Genomic DNA, 21,582 nt, shown 5'->3' with positions numbered 1-21,582 from the left:
GTAGGCGGTTCCAGTTGAGCAAGTGTGCAGTAACTGAGTGTAAATTCTGTCAGAAGAAGGCTTCCAAATGGGAGGACGCTTCAGTGCCAAGCCTTTGGGAGCTGAGTTCATAATGTTGCTGAAAAAGCTACTTAAGGATCCATTGAGGTAGAGATCAAGTTTATTAGTAAAGCAAAGCAAAGCAAAGAAAGTTAGCAACTTATCTAGGGATGTGCTCTAATGTCAGAGCTGTTTATGGTGAAAAACTAAGTTAGTGTTTAGTTCAAACTGATATTTTCCTTTGATTGGACACCTTGCACATTCCATCATTCTTACTGTTAAACTATCTTATCAACTGGGCCCCAAAATGGCAAAGGTAACTTCATCGCTAAACTCAGATCATTGATGTTCTAGCATCCCTTCAAAGGATAGATCCTGCCACATATAGAGAAGTGTCCATATTTTGATTAAATACTTTTTTTTTCTTTTTGCCAGTCCTGAGGCTTGAACTCTGGACCTGGTTGCTGTTCCTAAGCTTTTGTGCTCAAGGCTAGCGCTCTACCATTTAAACCACAGCTCCACTTCCAGCTTTTGGGGGACTTTGCTCATGGACTTTCTTGCCCTAGCTGGCTCTGAACCATGATCCTCAGATCTCATTCTCCTGAGCAGCTAGGATTACAGGCATAAGTCACGGGTGCCCAGCCTAGATAAATACTGTTTTGTTTTGGGGGTTTTTGCAAACATGTTTTTTTATCCAAAGACACAGAATAACTAAGTTTTCTTTAATATTTCCTTAGTCTTAGAGTAAGTTATTAAGCTGAACAGGTGAACACGGTGAGAGAGACAGACAGACAGATGCTTTCACCCTTTTTCTTCTTTTTAGTAAATGTTGAAGCCTATGAGGGAGTGTAAGGCTTTATAGCTTGGAAAGTGATGTTTCTGTGCTTTCAATCAAGCTATTCCTTAATATGATATTTGTCTCTGAATTCCTGGCTGCTGTTTCACGTGTCTCATTTTTCCTGATCTATTATGCCCCATAATGAATATTTAAGTAGACTTTAGAAGCTTAGATAAAACATTGACTAATAAGAGGAGACGGTGTTATTTTGGTTGGTACAGGATCGTAGTAGCAAGATAATGTTAATATTGAACCAGATATTGCATTGGTTTCTCTAAGAGTAGATGACAGTTTCTATGTGTGTTTAGGGCATAGCATATCAAGAAACATGAACTGACTAGATGCCGGTGATTCACACATGTAATCCTAGCTACTCATGGACTGAGATCTGAGGATTATGCTTCAAAACCAGCCTATGCTAACAAAGGGACAGAAGAATGGGAATAATAGATTCTTGTATTTTTACTAGATACAAAGATATGCAGCTGCTATACAGTGGATGAGTCCGGAGTTGTTTTTTGGTTTGTTTACACCAGTGATTATCTTCACAGTTGCATTTGACATGGATGTATACATGCTTCAAAAATTATTTTGGCAGGTAAGCCTTCGTTTTCCAGTAATGCCACTCACTATTTATTTTCAGATTTGTAAAAACTTGGCACCAAAATGGAAAACAAAGGAAATGGACTACATGCAGGGTACAGAGTTTTAAATTCACTTTCACATTGTAACAAATAAATCTATCTAGGTAATTGTCTAGTAGAGTGAAACTCCAAGGTGGGAAGGGAATCACAAAGGTTAAAAAAAAAAAAAACTGTTCTGAAACTCCTACTGGCAGAATTTCATATCAATTATAATTTGAACTCTGAGAAATTGTGAAAGAATTATAACAAAGCATACTAGCTCTAGCAAAAATGAATTGTTAAGAAAAGGTTGTGTTTGATTCCCCAGCACCACATATACAGAAAACGGCCAGAAGTGGCGCTGTGGCTCAAGTGGCAGAGTGCTAGCCTTGAGCAAAAGGAAGCCAGGGACAGTGCTCAGGCCCTGAGTCCAAGGACTGGCCAGAAAAAAAAAGAAAAGAAAAGGTTGTGTTAAATTATTTATGTCTAAAGCAGAGGACGGACATAGGGAGCAGCTAAAAATTCAATTCATGGTGATTTCTGAATTCACAGGAGTTTTGGAGGGTACCAAGGAAAGACCCCAAGATTATATATTCCAGAGCAGTTTTTCCAAAGTGATCAAAACCATTTTGTACCTAGAAGGCCATTTCTCAAAACAACATGAGAAACAAAAATAATAAAACAAGATATTTTAATCCAGTGCCAGGCATATAGAGTTCAGACAAAGGGTAACAAAATAAAAGCAAAGAATAGATATCTGAAAGTAGTTTGCATTTCTTAGACAATCTCTGCTCAGCCAGTTGCTACTTCTCTGTTCAGGTAAGAAGGCTTAGATCAAATTGGTAAGTTGAATGGGCCAACTCTAGTGTCCTCTGATGAGTGCTATTAATACTAGCTGGTCCTACATGTTTAATAATCCTTTTCTTCTGGTCTTTAAAATGCAATGCAAAAGCAATCAGATTGTCCTATTATAACATTTCTTTCCAGATCGTTTTGATTACAATTCCTGGCTTTGTGGTTAATTATACCTTAATTCTTTGGTATCTGCAATCGGTAACTAAGTTACCTTTGAAAACTGTTTCATGGTTACTATTTGCAGCTGTCCTTGTGAGTTCAGACCCCATGCTGACTGCAGCTTCTGTAAGAGATCTGGGTAGGTATACATTTTTCTTTTAGAATTTTCAGAATATGGTATTTTGTCTTTAACCAATCTCAGCTTTAAGATTATTAGTGATGGTCTTTAACTGTGTAGAATGGTATAGTGGAGGTCAGGGAGAAAGCATAGGGATTGAGAGCTGGCAAATATTCTAGAAGTGATGCTCAGTGACAAAGGAAAAGCCAGTGATGATGAGCTTATTAGCTGGTAAGCACCATCAGATTCTAGACTAGGACAGGAGGCATGTATAGAATACCAACCCAGGGCAATTAGAATATTGCGTATACATACACTGGGGTGATGTTTCTGGTGTTCAATATTTCTTGTCCTTTTAAAATAGTCATTACCATTATGCCATTAAAAAATGTCTTTGGTGCCCTGTCACTTTTAAGATAATAATAACAACAAAAACCCAGAAGTATCAAAGAATAATACTCTCACCAGTTATTAGAGTCATAAAACCTGCATAAAAGTAAAATGCCTGGGCGAAATAGGATCTGAAGCTAGACTCTGACAAAAATCATGAGACCTTATCTGAAAAGAAAACTAAAGTTAAAAAGCAAGCCTAGGAGTGTTCCTTAAGTGGTAGAATACCTGCTTATCAAGTTCTGAGTTCAAACTTTAGCATGGCCAACATTAAAAAGAAAAGATAATAAAATAGCAAATTAATACAGAAAAGCCAAATCATCCAAAATGCCATGCAGGAAAAATAACTAATATTCCATATATTTAGTCCTTTATTTTTTATTGTTTTATAAAGGTGATGTACAAAGGAGTTACAGCTATATATATCAGGTAAAGAAGACATTTCTTTTTGGACAATGTTATCCCTTTGCCGGCTCGCTCTCAGTGTTTCCCCGCCATTCCTACCCACAAACTCATTTACTTTTTAATAATGACATCTAAAAAAATGTCATAAGATAGAATATGACGCAGTCATCCATGCCCACATGTTGTATATGCTTATAACACATATATGCAGTCTTTTCAATTTCATTTTCTTTTTATGGCCAGTTAAAAGAGACACCCCTACCTGAAGCAAATAGAAACAAAATATGGGAGACACATTGTAGGTAAATGTACAGAGGGCAGTTGAGTCATCAAAACAAGGGTAGAAGATAATTTATTTTGCAGTTTTTAGTGAAGAACTGGACCATGACAACACTTGTTCTCTAACAGGAACACAGCATTGGCTTTTCTTCTATCAGCAAACTTACTATAATTATAGAGTGATGGATTTACAAAACGGAGTTTCACTATGTAAAAACATTTCCAACCTTTGGTTTTCATGAAGTCCCAAAGGTGCTCAAAGTTAATGACAAGGAAAAGGACAACTGGTAGACAGATAAATTTAGAATAGCATCAGAAAGAGAGGAAAATTCTGATAGAAGGTGCTGTCCATTCATGGAACTACTCAAAAGAACGTATGGTGTGCCAAATAATTTTTGCTCTAGCTAGATTATCTGGACAATTATCTTGTCCAGACAATTGTCTTTAAACATATTATTAATTTACTTTATCTTTCAATCATCATTTTTTTTCTTCATTTATGTGCATTTGATTTATAGTGAGTTCACTTATATAGGATAAATCACTGGATTTAAAAATATTAATTTGTTTTTTTTGTTGTTGTTGTTGTTTTTGGCCAGTCCTGGGGCTTGGACTCAGGGCCTGAGCACTGTCCCTGGCTTCTTCTTGCTCAAGGCTAGCACTCTGCCACTTGAGCCACAGCGCCACTTCTGGCCATTTTCTGTATATGTGATGCTGGGGAATCGAACCCAGGGCCTCATGTATACGAGGCAAGCACTCTTGCCACTAGGCCATACCCCCAGCCCCTTAATTTCATTTTTATCAATGGTTTGAAATGAAGAATGAGATCTGGAGTTAATTATCTGACTTACAGAAACATAATGGACAACATTTAATTTGCATAATTATGACAGTCTAGACTTACCTTCATGAAAAATTTAATGTTCTTAAAGGGAATTTTCAACATGATTACTGCTTAAGTATGTAGGGAAAATTGTGTAACACTAATCTAAAGCAAATAATATCATTCTATTTGCCAGTATAATTTTATTCCTTAATATCATGAAATTTCCTTACTTAAAAAAAAAATCTCTTCCTTTAAGGTCTTTCTAGAAGCCTCACAAATTTAATTAATGGAGAAAGTTTGATAACCTCTGTTATGTCACTAATCATGTATAGGAGTGTTGTCAATATTAACCTGAAAAAAAGACTTGTGATGAATAGCACCATCGGTAAGGAATTGTGCTTTTTTTTTTTCTTAATTTCTTAAAATTGGAACTTTGTATATTTTCTCAGAACTGACATGGGTTTTTCTAATAACATGCCATAATTATGCTTATAAAAATAAAAATGTTATCAGAATAGTGATTACCCTGTACATAACACAGCTACATATCCCTCTTTAATGTCAGTGACAGCTTTGTTGTGAGGTTGAGTTGAGCTGTTTCCATGAAGATATTGATAAAAAGCAACACACCACAAGCCTACTCTGAAACTAAATGCCAGGCAATGAGGTTGATGTTTCTTTGTGTGTTTTTGTTTTGGTTGAACACACTGGAGTGCAACTTCAAAGATAAACAAGAATTGTTGATAAGAGGTGGCAGCTAGCTTCCCTTCCCTTCCCTTCCCGTCTCTTAGGAGGTAATGGAGAATGAAGTTATTCAGGGAGAATAATACCAGGTAGGGCTTTTTACAGAGCCAAGGAGCAGGGATTGTAGCCAGAGGACTGGAAGGTACTCATGAACTCTCTTATTTACCTTTCTCAGATTTCCTTGAGCCATAGTTTCTTATTTTATACATGTGTGCATTGTAATGAATGAACAGCGTATACACCTGTGTAATTATTGCTCTGGACAACAGCTGTCATCCTATTGTCACTTCTAAAAGCATATTCTTGCTTCTTCCTATTCAAAACTCTAAACTTCCCTCCTAAAATTATTTTTCCAGTATGTACTCTCTGAATTCCTTGTACTGGGAGAGAATGGACCCTTTTAGGATGTCCATGAAATAAAAAACATTTTTTATCACAATACTAAGAAGGTATTTACTTTTTATTGTATTGGCATTTGCATGGATACTTGAAAAGCAGAGAACACAGTTTTTCAGAAAAATTAGTAACATGCAGTGTTCTATTCCTTGAGTGTTTTCTTTGTTCTGAGGCCCTCTGAAGCATTGTCTTATTTCTCTATCACCCATTTTCCCTTAAGAGGACCACTTCTTTAGGAGGTGTTTCCAAACACCCAAACAAGGAGTCTGGATGATGTCAAATAATCCACTCTGTTGAACTACAAATGGTAACTATCTCAGGTGATCTTTCCAACCCCTGAATAAAGGGTGGTTGTGAATGGGATGGATTTCTATGGCCTAGAAGCGTGCTTCATTGATGAACATCCAGTAACCATGTTTTTCCTGGGTTCTGACCAATCCCTTCCTCACCTATTCATATCTAAACTGGAAAGTGAAAACCATTCTTCCCCAAGAAGATCTACCACCTTTTCAGCTCTTCCTCAAAAGAGCTGGCACCTTGACACACTTGGACAGAAGCAGCCTTTGAGACCTGTGTGCAACAACTTACTGAAGCTGTATCAAGTGTTCACTCACTCAAGACATGGCAGTTTGGAACATCTATGGTGAATCTGGAATTCTTATTTAATACAGAAAGGTCCACCCTCCTTACATGCTTCCGATTTGCCATTTGCCACCTGCAGTGTAAAAGCCATGCAACTACCCATAGCCTCTTCAAAAGTCCAGAGACCAAGGGAAATGGCCCAATAAATCACTCAGAGACTTTCACTATAACATTTCCTGCAGATATGACCCTCCTGAGAAAACCAAGATGAACAATAAGAAGAAAAACCTGTAGATTCAAAAGTATCTTGCAGGGGATAAGAGTGCTTGCCTCATATACATGAAGTCCTGGGTTCGATTCCTCAGCACCACATATACAGAAAATGGCCAGAAGTGGCGCTGTGGCTCAAGTGGCAGAGTGCTAGCCTTGAGCAAGAAAAAGCCAGGGACAGTGCCTAGTGGCAAGAGTGCCTGCCCCATATACATGAGGCCCTGGGTTCAATTCCCCAGCACCACATATATAGAAAATGGCCAGAAGGGGCGCTGTGGCTCAAGTGGCAGAGTGCTAGCCTTGAGCAAAAAGAAGCCAGGGACAGTGCTCAGGCCTAAATTCAAGCCCCAGGACTGGCAAAAAAAAAAAAATCAAAAGTATCTTACAAACCGAAGTACGAAGCTGTGAAGTCATGAATCCCAAAGTGGAGATCCATGTCTGCCACTAAACTAGGTCCAGAATTCTACCAGGTCCCATTTATTATTGTGTTACAATTGTCCACAGACTATTAGTGAAGCATATCACAACATTAGAGAAGTATACAACCTAATCAAAATACCACTATAAGGGAAGAGACAGAGAAGAAGGGGAAGAAGACTCATTAACTTATTCAACAATTATTTAGTGATGGGTGTTATGTGAAAGTTCCAATTTTAAGACAAATTCAGCTATGCGCACAGGAGACACAGTCCTGCCCCATTCATAGAGTTTATTATTTTGTTTTATTTTATTTTTGTTAGTCATGGGGTTTGAACTCTGGACCTGAGCGCTGTCCCTGAGCCCTTCAGCTCAATGCTAGCACTCTATCACTTGAGACACCACTTCTGGTTTTCTGGTGGTTAATTGGAGGTAAGAGTCTCATGGAACCTCAACCCTCAGATCTCAGCCTTCTGAGTAGCTAGGATTACAGGCTTATAGAGTTTGTCATGGAGTTATCTTAGGGTTTTGGTTACAACAGTAGAACAGACTTTAGAGTGGGGACTGGTTAACTTTAAGGGACAGTAGTTATTGTAAACCTAATCATAATAATGACATCAGTAACAAAACCCCTATTGGGAGAAAGAGAACAATGACTTTTTTCCTGGACATCAAACTTGTAATTGCTTTGAAAAAAATTTCCATAAAGAAACTAAACTGCTAGATAAGATTTTCTGATAAATATTGCTGTTAAACTTCTGCAGTTAGAGTATCAGAATAATGTCATTATAAATTTTATAATAGGGAAAAATGAACAAGAATTATTGCACCCCATTCTTGCCCTATCCAACTTGGGTTTCATGCTTTTGAATATAATGCTAAGTAATAATGTGTTTGCTTTGGGGCTTTTCCTAGCTTGACAAATCTAGTCAGCAAGTAAATTACTTTTTAAAAGATACTTTCCATTCTTAAAGGAGAAAGCCCTTTTCACATTAGGGTCTTTATGATTCTGAAACTAGCCAGACACCATGCTCTGCTTCAGGCTTGGCCTAGGCCAGCTCCATGCTGTGATTTAACACCCACCCCCACCCCCCAACCCCCACCATCCCCACCCCCACCCCCACCCCAGTTCGTTGTCCTGTAAAGATGGATAAGACTTACTTCTTCGCCCACAGGCCTGTCTATTTCCAGCAACTGAGTTTGTCACAGGTGAGGGGTCCTGTTTTGGGAGACAAGACATCATAACTTTGCTTATGGAAAGCAGTTAAATCTTAAAATATCAGCAACAGCAAAGGAACAACTGTGTTTTGGCAGAAAGAATTCCACTTTTAGAACCTCCAAGTAGATTTGTCAAGCCAAGGAAGGCCTCAGAGCAAATACTTTTATCACTTTATCAGAAAAGCATAAAGGTATATGCAAACACACACACACACACACACACACACACACACGTTTATCGGGAGAAGTTAAATGAAATGCTCAACAATAAAGAAGCAATTTGAGAGCCAACACAATTGAGAAATTGAGGAGACTTGCTCCAAAGGGAGACAAAACATTGCCTTTTCTGTTCAATGCATATATCATGTTAGAGCTACAATATTAGTTCCATGAGCTTAGAGCTTTCTATTTATTCATTTCTGTGTCTCCAAGATTGTATTACACCATTCAGGAAGTCCTTAGGAGAGATTGAATGAAAGATATGTTTAAACTAAATTGATCAGTTTAGCTAACTTCATTTTAGCATTTAATAAGAAAATTTCAACTTAGAAAATACTGTGCAGATGCCCCCAATTAATCTTTTAAGTAAATACTATTATTACTATTATTATTATTTTATTATTATTAATTTAAAATAAATTAATAGGTCACAATTGCTTATATTTATGAAGTACAATGGTGATGTGATATATGTATAAAATGTGGAGTGATTAAAAATTTAATTGCCATATCTTCAGTCTTTCTTACTTGTGATCTTTTATGATGAGACATTTGAAACATATATTATTTGTTATTTTGAAGTATGTAATAGATGATTATTGGTTATAGTTACTCAGCTATACAACATGCCTCAAAACTTATTTTACCTATCCATCTGAACCTGTTTTCTTTGGTTAACCATTTCTGATTCTTTCCTTCCTATACCTCCTTGTTAGCCTTTAGGAACCAAGATTATTCAAGTCTCTACTTTTATGAATTCAGTTTTGTTAGATCCTAGAAATAAGTGAGGTAATGTGGTAAAATACCACATCAACCCTGGCTTATTTCACGTAGGATAATTCCATTTTTCATTCACTCATGTTGTTGCAAATTATAAAATTTCCTTCTGTGTACAAGTACAAGGACCTGAACTCAGGGCCTTGAGCATCCATAGTACCCTTTCTCTTTCAACTTCATGACTTGGACCACATGTGTAGTTCTGCCTTTTTCCTGGTTAACTGGAGATAAGAATCTCAAGGATTTGTCTGCCTAGACTGGCTCTGAGCCCGTTCTGCAGCTCTCAGCCTTTGGAGTAGCTAGGATTATAGGCATGATCCACCAGCAGTTTACAAAGTTTATTTTCTGAAAGTCTGAGCACTATGTTCATATACATATATACCACATTTTCTTTATGTACTCATCTCATGGCCAAGCAGGCTGTTCCTATATTTAGAAAATATTTGGAAAACACCTCAATTTAAAATTAACAGATGAAGAAGGCATATCAATGTTCAATGGATACATGAAAAAAAAATGCTTAACATCACTGGTCATTTCAGAAACACAAACACCACAAGGAGCTATTACATTACACCAATTGTATTGGCTTATGTCAAAACTGCAGGTGATCACTGAGTATGCTGGTGCACTTTTTATAATCCAGGCACTGGAGAAGCTGAGGTAAGAGGATGACAAGTTCTAGGCCAGCCTGGGCTACACAGCAAGATCCTATCTCAAAACACCAGAAAAAAAATAGGAGAGATATCAAGTGTTGGTGAATATGTGGAGAAGAAAGAACTCATATAGCAGTAATGCAGCTTCTGCTTATATACTCTTCAAAACTGAAATTAATAGGCTGAAGGGGCATCTGAAATAACTTTAAAATTAAAGACAAGGGGCTGAGAATTTGGCCTAGTGGTAAGAGAGCTTGCCTCATATACATGAAGCCCTGGGTTCGATTCCCCAGCACCACATATATAGAAAACTGCCAGAAGTGGTGCTGTGGCTCAAGTGGTAGAGCACTAGCCTTGAGCAAAAGGAAGACAAGGACAGTGCTCAGGCCCTGAGTCCAAGGCCCAGGACTGGCAAAAAAAAAAAACAAAAACATTTTAAATAAATAAATAAAATTAAAGACAAAATGAAAAAAAAATGACCCCGAGTATCACTTAAGATGAACAAGTAAACTCTAATAATATTTTTCTATTTTCTCCATTTTCTTATAGTTCGTGATATCGCGGGTGGAATTTGGTCATATTTTATAGAAAGTTTCTTATTTGGAATTGTAAATTCAAAGCTGATTCAGTTATGGATGTCCACTGTTTTTGGTGAAGATGTTAATCACATAAGTCTCATCTTTTCAGTTCTGTACCTCGTCTTTTATTTTTGTAAGTGAGGGCTTTCTTCTTAAAATAAAATGGCACAAAAGCATTCAGAGTAAAATATGCACTTTAGAAATTACACAGTAGACAAGAGTTGGTAAAACAACAAAAAAACACTGATGTCATTTAAATGGATTACTTTGATTAGCTTGGGAATGATTGACGCTAACGGGTTTAATTTGAAAAATTCCCATGAATAATTTTCTATATTAAAAAAGAAAGAAACACTGAGGATATATCCATCCTGGGATTCTTTCTCGCCCATTCTCTTATTTACATCACAAAACATTTCACTTTTCTACTCTGTTCCAAAAAGAAATTATATGAAATAGACTGGTCCATAATAAATTTATCAGCTCATTTCCATCTCAACACTCTGAAAGAAATAGAGCTGTGGAAGGCATTCCAGCCTCATTGGGGTGGATGAAGGTTTGTGAGGTCCATATATTTGCCAGTGATGACCAAAATAGTTATAGCATATCCACTATAGATTTTACTATAGGTGTGAATCTGAGGTTGGAAAAGGACCAGGAATGGTGGAAATCATATATGGAGTAATCTCTCTTTTAAAAGTTACTTGATATTTTGACTGTGGTAAAGTTTGCGCTACTATTGATGTTAATGTTTTACATTTACCTTAAAAACAGGTGAGTTAGTCGGAATGTCGGGAATATTTACTCTGGCGACTATGGGACTTTTTTTAAATTCAACAAGTTTTAAACCAGGAGTTGAAGCACTTCTTCTCGAGTGAGTGGCTAGCATATTTTCACTTTGCTCCATGCACTGGAAGTCATAATATATATCTATAGGATCAAGGACATGGAAGTGATCCTTATTAGAAACTGTTCCTTTTGCACATGCCTTCAAATCCTTTCAGTTGAGGTAAAATTTGTAAACCGCCCCCCTTTGAGTTTAGATGGGTTTTATTTCCCCATTATCCTTCCCTATTCATTCCATGCAGATATTTACTTTCCAACAACACCTTTCCACAGTGACAGCACATAATGACATCAGTATCCATGCAGTTGCTTCTACTTTCTTGGCATTTCGTTCCTGAACCTCTCTTCCTGTGATACACACACTACCCCAAGTCTTCCCCCAACTTCCATAGACCACTGCAGCCTTTCCACTTCAGCAATCTATCAAATATGGCATTACCAACTCCTAATCCCCAAGGTAGTAGAAATATAAGATAATGGTGACAGATCCTACTATATCCCACAACAACCTATAGCTGATTCATTCTAGTGTCTGGGAGAGAGAAGGCCTACCCATCTTTCTACTTCTAGTCTCCCAATTCTAGTAACTCTGTCACACCAAAGGCCATATAGGTCATTGATCCTATGGTCTTGTTACTAACTCTCGTCCATGAGACACCTTCAATTCCTTCCTATCTGGGTCTTTTGTAAACAAAAAAAGCTATCTGCAAGACAGAGCAATTTTAGCAGCAAGTGCTATGACATGTGCCCCTGCTACCTGTGTACCCTGTACCTACATCCTACCACTTTCACGAGCACACTCCCTGCTCTAACCTCACTCACCATGACACGATTCTTCAAATATGCCAAATTCACTCCCTGTTTGGACTTGTTTTCTTTTTCTTTCCTGTTCTTGGAATGTGCTTTGTCAAGAATGACTGCTTTGATTCTTTTTATACTTACATTCAGATGTCACTTTGTTTGAAAAAAAAAATCCTCCAGTAGAAAATCTATGTAAAATTAACTCCTATCATTATCCCTCTAGGCTTTTGGCTGTGCAACACTGGATAATAAAAGTAACAGAGATACCTGGATTTGGAGTGAGATCAGAGAGGAAGGTCATTTGATACTTATGTACAGTCAGAGTAAATGAAGAAAATAGGCTTTTAAAAAAATACTTGAAAGTTTTTTTTCTGTGCCTCCAAAATATTACTTAGGCCCACACAGGCACAAGTGCACACATATACCTCTTAGAAATATTTGGTGCTTGGTTATTTGGCTCATACCCAAACTCATTTTATGAATAAAATATCATCCTGATGTCAAAACCAGGCAAAGACATCATGGGGGAAAAAGTTACAGGTCAATATCAGGTTCAGTTTAACAAAATTATAGGTTGAAATCAATAAAATAACAAACCAAACTTAGCAGCACAAAGAATTGTACACAATCACTGCTTTAGAAAAGTGTAGAGGCTGATTATAAAGTAAGTTTATTTGACTCACAGTTATCATTGTTGGAGGGAGTTTGGTGCTCTTCTGAAAAGGAGTCCCTGTACAGAATCATAGAAAGACAGAGAAGACCAAAGGAAGCGCAAAAAATAAGAGTGAAAAGAGAACCTTTATAAAGGGACAAGAGATTTGCAAACTATTCACAAAAGCTAAGATATAAAAATCATCTGAATAGTGGGCTGGTAATATGGCCTAGTGGTAAGAGTGCTTGCCTCCTATACATGAGGCCCTGGGTTCGATTCCCCAGCACCACATATACAGAAAACGGCCAGAAGTGGCGCTGTGGCTCAAGTGGCAGAGTGCTAGCCTTGAGCAAAAAGGAAGCCAGGGACAGTGCTCAGGCCCTGAGTCCAAGCCCAGGACTGGCCAAAAAAAAAAAAAAAAAAATCATCTGAATATCTATCTGTTGGCAGATAAATGGATAATGAAATGTGTTAGGTGACAGATATAAGTAGATAGATAAGATAGATAGACAGATAAAGACAGGAAGACATTGATGTTTATGTAATGAATGTTCAGATCCTGGAATTATATATCATCTACACATATCATGGCTTATTATTTAGCCTTTGAAAGAAAGAAAATCTCCTGTTTTCAACCATATAAGTAAATCAACCTGGTTGACATTAAGCTATGTAAAATAAACCAGACACAGAAAGACAAATATTGCATGATTTCACTTACAGGTGGAATCCAAAATAGCTAAACTCACAAAATACATTCATGTCTACCAGGAGTGAACAATTGTATTACATGATAAATAAGACCTGGAGATTTAATATTTAGTCTAGTGATGACAATAATTAGAGATACCATTATTGTAGGTTTGAAAGTTGCTGAAAGACTAGATATTAAGTGTTCTCTCCACATACCACACTCCACACACAGAAAGTAAGTGGGTTATTAATATGTTAACTAACTAATTTTTGGTGCTCACTTCATAATACACATACCAAAATGTATGTATATCAAAATATCAAGTTGCACACTTTAAAAATGAAAATTTTGCTAAGCATGTCTATAATCCTAGCCACTCAGGAGGCTGAGCTCTGAGGGTTGTGGTTCCAAAGCCAGGAAAGCTTGTGAGAATCTTATTTCCAATTAACTACCAAAAAAGCCACAAGTGGAGCGGTGATTCAACTGGTAATGCTCTAGCCTTGAGCAAAAACTTAAGGGACAGAGCCCAGGCCCTGAGTTCAAGCCCCAAGACACACACACTCAATGAATAATTTCTTAAACTGAGTGACCTGGCACGTGCCAGTCATCTCCATTTTAGCTGGGATGTAGGTAGAAAGATCACAGTTCAAGGCTTTTCTGAGGACAAGAACAAGGCCTAAAGCAAAGGGAGATGATGACTGTGAGCCAACTGGTAGAGCATTGAGTTCAAATCCCACTACAGTAAAAAACCAAAAAAAAGATTACAATTAATCCCTTTCTGTTTTTCAGTATCTCCTACAAAGCTGATAGGGGAAAAAAATAATAAGGATTCATTCATACTTTCTGAACAGTAGCTATCTTTTATTTTTTTAGGCAACAGCTATTACTATACAAATCAGAAGAATCTCTTAGTATTTCCTTCAAAAATAAATGACCTAAAAAAAAAACAATTCACTTGTTAGTGTTTTCCAGTTATTTTCAATTGTCATATCTGATTATTTACAGTTCAGTTGTAGTTATGCTGCAACCTAAACATTTCTGGCATATAGGATGGAAAAAAACCATAAACATTAATTTACACACATAAATTGGATTAACTTTTAGTAGAATGACTTACTTGCCTTGGAGCCATGTTCTTCAAGGTTTAATTTTCAGCTTTGTAGAATGTTGATAAATTCATCTTTGTTTTCTTCATTATGAATAGTATAATATCTCACACAGATATGTTTTATGGTCGAGGTTATTAATTAATTATAATTAACTATGTTTTCATTTTTTCTGAAAATGCAGATTCTGGAATTGTCTATCTTTTGTTGCTTTTCTCATGGTGTTTACTTTCATTGGACTTCTGATTCCTGCCTATATATATTTATACATATCATTTTCTGATATATATTATTCATTAAACATCTACTTCACCCTAATTATTTTAAGGTAAGAAAGCAATTTTATTTTACCCATAGGAAATAGAATAAGTATGAAGACTACTTGTTAAATAATGAAACGATTTTAATGGTTGAATTTAGTTTTTCAAGGAATCACCAGCAAATTAATGTCTAACAGTTTTCTCACTTTTTAACTGAATCTCAAAACAATGCAAACACTTTGCAAAAAGTTCAGAAAATTACAATGAAGAAAACAATATTACACAATGTAATCTTACTAAGAAGCAGTTACTATTAACATTTGGCACATTTCATCTGTTTTATTTCCCTAAGATCTCATAAAGTTAATAACCCTTCATAAATAGAAATTCTTACTCTAGATTGTGTGTGTGTGTGTGTGTGTGTGTGTGTGTGTGTGTGTGTGTGTGTGTTCCAGTCCTGAGTTTTGAAGTTAGGGCTGGGCACTACCCATCAGCTTTCTTTGTTCAATGCTAAAGCTCTACCTCTTGAGTCTCAGCTCTTCTTCTAGCTTTGTGCAGACTAATTGGAGATGAGTTTCTTAGACTTTCCTGCCCAGGCTGGCTTTGAACTGTGATCCTAAGATCTCAGCCTTCTAAGTAACTAGGATTGCCCATGGAAGCCACGGGTGCCCAGCCTTACCCTGGATTTTTTCTCAATACAATTTTATAATTTCAATGAATAAAAAACTAGATCTAGAAGTAGCTTTTTATACAGCCATATGGAAGCACTCTTGGATAATATCTTCTTTACTTAAATAAATTTTATAGTCCCTTTTTGCAATTTTAAGGAATGGATGAGTCTGCCAGGCTCTGAAAAAAAAAAAAGAAGAATAGTATAAAAACACCATAACCTGGGGTCCAATTCTTTAATCTCCATCACTCAAATTAGTAACATTCTACTATCATCTGAAAGAATTAGTTATCAGTCTCAACTCAACTAGTGCCAAATAAGTGGAAATTAGTCCAAAATCATCAGAAAATATTAGTATGAAATTCAGGAATGATAAGAGAATGCAAGGAACACCAGAAAGAACAGACCAATTGATAGAAAGAATATAATTGATTTTAAAAAAGACATATAACAGAAATAGAAATAGCTAGTGATTGAGCCAAAAATAAGAAAAAGGAAAAAAACAACCCACTGGTATTAGACTTAGCAGAACTAAAATCTATGAATAAAGAGAAAGGATATTTTCCCTCAGTTCTTACTCATTATGATTATTTTATTTATTTATTTTGGCATCTCAAATATATCTGTGGAACAGTGATAACTTGTTTCCCCTCTAAGAAAGTACCACTCAAGGATAATGTCGAATTATCCTACCATTCAAGTTTTGTAAAGAAGGAGGAGGAAGAGTAGGGGAAAGGGGAGGGGGAGGGGGAAAAGGGAAGGAGGCAGGGAGGGGGAGGAGGAGAAAGAGGAAGGGGGGGGGCAGGGGAAGAGCCATGTTCTGGGTTTTCCCCTGAGATCATCTCTACCTTCCCCTTTTTGTCATGCCAATAGGATGGCAAAGATGACTCCTCTGTGTGAGAGTCAACAATTACACAGAGAAGAAATTGGAATCGAGTGAAATGAAGAGAATGGATAACTTTTGTAATTTGTTTTGTCTTTTAGGCTGTTGGTCATTCTGTTAATGAGCCCATTTTTATCTCGACTGGGTCATGGGTTCAGCTGGCGCTGGGCTTTCATAATGGTCTGGAGTGAGATGAAAGGAACACCCAATATAAATATGGCACTTCTGCTCGCCTACTCAGACTTTACCCTTGGGTCGGAGAGGGAAAAGTCACAAGTAAAAGAAGCTGCATGCTATTTTTTTTTAATATCTGCTAAAAATGTTGTTGTGCATTCCAAATGTGTTTTCTTTTCGTAATGAGAAAGCTCCACCCCACTTGAGCTGTTGGAAGGATTTAGTAATGATGGGAAGACAGGGAAGAAAGGAACACATAGCAACTTCCCCTCCCCATTCCAGCCTAGAGATTCCCTACTTCCTTTACAGGTTCACATGGCCCTATCCTGAAAATGGAAGGAATTAAAACTTATAAATCATGTCAGATAGCACCTGCTGTAAACTATATACTCAATTTATTTCATTATATCTACACCTTATAACCTTAAACAAATCCAAAACCTATGTGTGGCTCACTCTATCACCTTTTGTAACATTGTAAGTCTACATGTAATGATGCCAGGACACAAAATACTTCAATTTCAAGGTAAAATTATCTCTAAGATTACAAAGTCAAACAAAACAAACTGCTATTGCCCTCTTTCTACTGTATCTCTATCCAAGACAATTACAAAGAGCTCTGTTGAAAGTGTCCTGTGTGCGGATGGTAATTGCTATGTGCTAATTAGAGCGACAGATCAGACATTAAAATTCTAAATCTTTTAGCTGTTCTTAAAACCAAGTCACCTAAGGTTAGATGAGCTCCCTGTTCTTTGTAATCTTCTTCCATCATCCATGTCACTAGGAGCAGCTTGATAGTGAATACAGATCAAGAGTCTGAAATTATGAGCTTAACTACTTGCTCTGTGGCCCCTAGAAAGTTATTTAATTTATTCAACAGCTCCTAGTAAATGCACAATGAATATGAGTTCAAGCAGTGATGTTTAGGCTAAAAAATGTTACTCTAGGAAAGTCCTGGCATAACAGGAACTAAATGTTGGTAAATAAAATTATTTTAATGAATATATTTACACTGGTATTTACTGCTTTAAAAAAGAGTAGCAATCTTTTCTTAATTTAAAATTGATGAATATAATATACAGAATTTTGTAATTAAGAGCTCTTAATGCTGCCTTATATATGTTTATTCAATTCTAGGTGCTATTTCATGGAGTCTCTGTCTGCCTAATTACCCTGATTGTCAATAGGTTTATTTTGCCTAAGGCTGTCAATAAACTTGGTAAGCTCTGCTCATTTCTATTCGGAATGAAGGGGAATTACTACTATATGCTAAATAAATGATAATAAGGGTAGAGGCTATATAAATACAGTTGATGGTTTCTAACTAAAGAGGAAGTTGAACTTCTGTGCAAAGGTTTATTAGCCAATAAACCTGCTCACTTAAAAAAAGATTAGTTATTTACATTACTCTAGGGTAACTACAATAATAATTTGTGTTTATTTCATTATTCAACAAACTTGTATAAAGAGGCTTTCAGTCACTGTGCAATACTTGGACTGATAAGGATACGTTGTAAGAACAGAAAAAACAAATCTGAGATGATGGCTTACACTTACACTGGGATGAAGAGAAAAGAGTGAAGTCAGTAAGGTGAAAGCTGAGGGCCACACATGCATCAAAGCCAACAAACCACTTAGGGAATAAAAGAGAGAATATAACACATGCTATGTTCTTCTGGGAACTGGAAACTGACTTTGTTCAAGGACAGAAAAACATTTGGATCCCTGTGGAATAAAGCAGATAGTCCCTTTTACTTAGTTGGTTCATGGGGATATGGAAGCTAAGTCCCAAGATCTTCAGTCAAAATTCCTGAGAAGCAAGGAAACCAATGGTATCAGTTCTTGTCCAAGTCTAAAGGCAGAAGACCAAAATTCCAGCTTTCTTGCCATCAAGCGAGTATGAATTCATTCAGGTGCTTCTTTTGTTCTCATTAAGCCACCAATAGATTTATCACTCACATTGAAGGAAGCATTGTGCTTTGCTGACTCTCCCAACCAGCAACAGCCTCACAGATATATCTAGCATAATGTTCAACCAAATGTTCAGCACTTGGTGGTCCAATCACATTGACACCTAAAATTAACCATCATATCTCTCTTGCTCTTTTTCCTCACAAAGTAAACTACAAAAAGAGTTAAGATAACCAAGACATTTAATACATATAAAGTTCTAGGCAGTTTTCCCAGCATACCAAATGCACTCAATAAGTATTAGCTATTACTATTACCACTGTAGCTCAGCTTTTGTAAGGACTATAAAAGCAAATGTTTCAATTGTTGGCTTTCCCATATTTAATTTGTGCTGAATTTTTAATATTGAAAATGCTTTGTGGCAATAACTGAGAACAAAGATAAACTGTAATCTATATCACAATGAGGATGCTCTTCTTCATAAGACTTTGTTTTCATCAAAGGTCTTCGGGATGTCACCTCCACAAAATATAAATCTGTTTATTACACATTTCAACACTTTCAAGAGCTAACCAAATCTGCAGCTTCTGCACTCAAATTTGATAAAGATCTTGCTAATGCTGATTGGAACATGGTGGACAAGGCTATTGTACTTCAAAACCCATATGCAGTAAGCATGCTATAGCTTTTCTATTCCTCCAAGCTACCTTTGAATGCCATTAAGTATAAATCATGCCATAAATTTAATGCAGAACTTATAATACTTGTAATTTGTCAAGAAGTTGTATTAATATTTCCTCATTCATCATAATATTAAGAAAGTTAAGAAATTTGTAATCACTATGGGAAAATGCAGAAGTCATCACCCCTTTGAAATTATTGGTTGTAAATGTAAAAGAAGAAACAGTATAAAGTGTGATTGCATGTCTGTAATCTTAGCTACTCAGGAAGCTGAGATCTGAGGACTGTGGTTCAAAGCCAGCCCAGGCAATAAAGTCTGTGAGACTCTTATCTCCAATAAGCTACTCAGAAAAAGCCATAAGTGGCACTGTGGCTCAAGTGGTAGAGCACTACCCTTGAGCACAAAGATGCTTGTAGTCAAATGTCCAGGCCCTAAATTCAAACTGCAAGGTTTTTGTTCCTTCACTCATTTAGGCAAGTATGCTAAGCCTTTGGTAGAGCATGGTTTGTGGTTAATAGTTTTTTTTTTATATACAAAATTGAACTCAAAGTCAGTCTCATAAATTTAGCTCTGAGTAAAATTATCACCTGCTTTTGACAAGTAGGTCAGAACCTCTGTGGTCAGATTTACTCAATGAATACTCAACACCAATCAAGCATGAGAGGAAATACTCAAAATTGTCTAAGATCAAAAACAAAACAACTTGTCCTTTCAAGCTGCTGCTACTTTCCATGCCATTATTATGTCTGACTTATATTGAGGTATTTTTTCTGCCTCATAGATTATAAGAGAGAAACTTCTCAGAGATAGTCACATTGAAATAGGATCCTCTCCCCTCAAATTATTTCATATCTACTAATCAGTCTTCTTAAACCTCCAGATGGGGACTCAGACCCAAGCCCTGTGGTTGCAGGAATACTGCCAGGATTTCTGGACAGGACAAGTCCCAAGTAAATTTCTTCAGTAGCTCCTGGGAGTGTGGACTTTTGCTTGCCAGGATCATATGCAAGGCTTAGTTAAAATATCACCTTCCTAGCTGCCACCCTGGAGATTATGATTCAATTACTCTGTGCAGCTGTGTGTGTGTATGTGTGTGTGTGTGTGTGTGTGTGTGTGTGTGTGTCCTGAAGCCACTAATCTGGTTCTTGCTCTGTTTCAGAAGACAAATGATCAAATAATGACATTGTCCTTTTTATAATACAGACGTGGGTGCCATTAGAGTTTATAGGGCACTGGCCTTAGAATATCTAGATGTAGAACTTACCTTCCTTAATAAATAGCTTTGTGGTCATGAGAAAATCATCTTTTCCCCTAAGCATCAATCTTTCTCACTGGCAAATTAGCTCTATGCCCACCTGTTTGTTGCATGTTCATTTTTGTCCTACCTGAAGTGACTCATTTGCAGCAGTTGTACAATCTTAGTTAAAACACAACCATAAACCAAGTCTGTAGAAACACAGAGCACTACCCAGCTCTCCTAGCTCTGATTCAGAGGAGTGAGCGAGGAATTACGGGCATTTCTAACAACTCCCTGAGGATGCTGGTTGCTAACTATTATCATCATACAGACTACTGACTTCTACTATGATCATAGAGGTGATAGCTTTTATGAGCTCCTAATAATGCCTTTTAGAAGTAGAGATATGACAGAACTCCTTCTGTCCATAATTCTGACTTGAACATAATAGAGTAAATGGTGAGTATCTGAACATTTTTCTGCTATATTCCAACCAAAATCATACAAAGTGCTTGATATTCCTGCTAAACAATATGAATAATACCATGTATTACTCTCTTTTTTTGCTTATTTTTTTTAATTTGTGTTTTGTTTAGTTGAACCAAGGAGATACAACGGAACATCAGAAGGTTAAATGTCCAGACTGTAACAAGGAAATAGATGAGACCCTTAACATTGAAGCAATGGAGCTTGCCAACCGGCGTCTCTTGTCAGCACAAATAGTTAGTATCCTATTACAATCTTTTAAAAGTACTTTGGGAGCTAAACATGGTGGCTTGTGGCTATAATCCTAGCTATTCAGGAGGCTAAGATTGGGATGATTTGGTTCAAGGCTAACCTGGACCAGAAAAGAAGAAAGAAAGAAAAAAAAACACTTCATTTTAATAGAAAAAGTTAGGCATAGTGGTAAGTGCCTGTCATCTCAGCCATGGTGAAAACATAAACAGAATTGTTGTTTAGGCTGACCTGAGGCAAAAAGTGAAGGTCTATCTCAAAAATAGCTAGAGCAATTGTGTGCCTATCTAATAAGCTCCAAGCTGAGTAAAAACCCCAGTACCCCCAAAATAATGCAAAACACTGTGCAAAATACATTTTGATTATGCTCAACTAAGTGGTTTAATAGATTATTTCCAGAAGCAAAAATTTTCATTGTAATAGAAAAGGGAGGGGAAGAAGAAAGAGAGCTAGGAAGGAAGCTAAAAAGGAAGAGAGCAAGTAAGGAAGGGAGGGAGGGAAGAAGGGACAGAGGGAGGGAGGAAGGGAAAAAGGAAGATAAG

General features: G+C 36.8%; 1 protein-coding gene across 3 annotated transcripts in view; it reads left to right on the top strand.

Annotated features, from left to right (window-relative positions):
- Slc9c1 (solute carrier family 9 member C1) overlaps window positions 1–21,582 on the top strand; it is a 63,623-nt gene that overhangs the window by 1,161 nt on the left and 40,880 nt on the right. Inside the window, exons 3-12 of one of the 3 annotated variants that reach the window (XM_048346595.1) lie at window positions 1,347–1,475; window positions 2,488–2,653; window positions 4,789–4,917; window positions 10,361–10,522; window positions 11,164–11,263; window positions 14,673–14,816; window positions 16,403–16,577; window positions 17,613–17,694; window positions 18,890–19,056; window positions 20,902–21,027. In XM_048346595.1, coding sequence (XP_048202552.1) covers window positions 1,347–1,475; window positions 2,488–2,653; window positions 4,789–4,917; window positions 10,361–10,522; window positions 11,164–11,263; window positions 14,673–14,816; window positions 16,403–16,577; window positions 17,613–17,694; window positions 18,890–19,056; window positions 20,902–21,027 — 1,380 coding nt within the window. The remainder of the gene's footprint in view (window positions 1–1,346; window positions 1,476–2,487; window positions 2,654–4,788; window positions 4,918–10,360; window positions 10,523–11,163; window positions 11,264–14,672; window positions 14,817–16,402; window positions 16,578–17,612; window positions 17,695–18,889; window positions 19,057–20,901; window positions 21,028–21,582) is intronic. The other 2 variants (XM_048346593.1, XM_048346594.1) reach the window with 2 other exon arrangements.

Source organism: Perognathus longimembris, chromosome 5, assembly GCF_023159225.1.
Source record: "Perognathus longimembris pacificus isolate PPM17 chromosome 5, ASM2315922v1, whole genome shotgun sequence".
NCBI lineage: Eukaryota > Metazoa > Chordata > Mammalia > Rodentia > Heteromyidae > Perognathus > Perognathus longimembris.
This window is presented reverse-complemented; position numbering and strand designations above follow the sequence as displayed.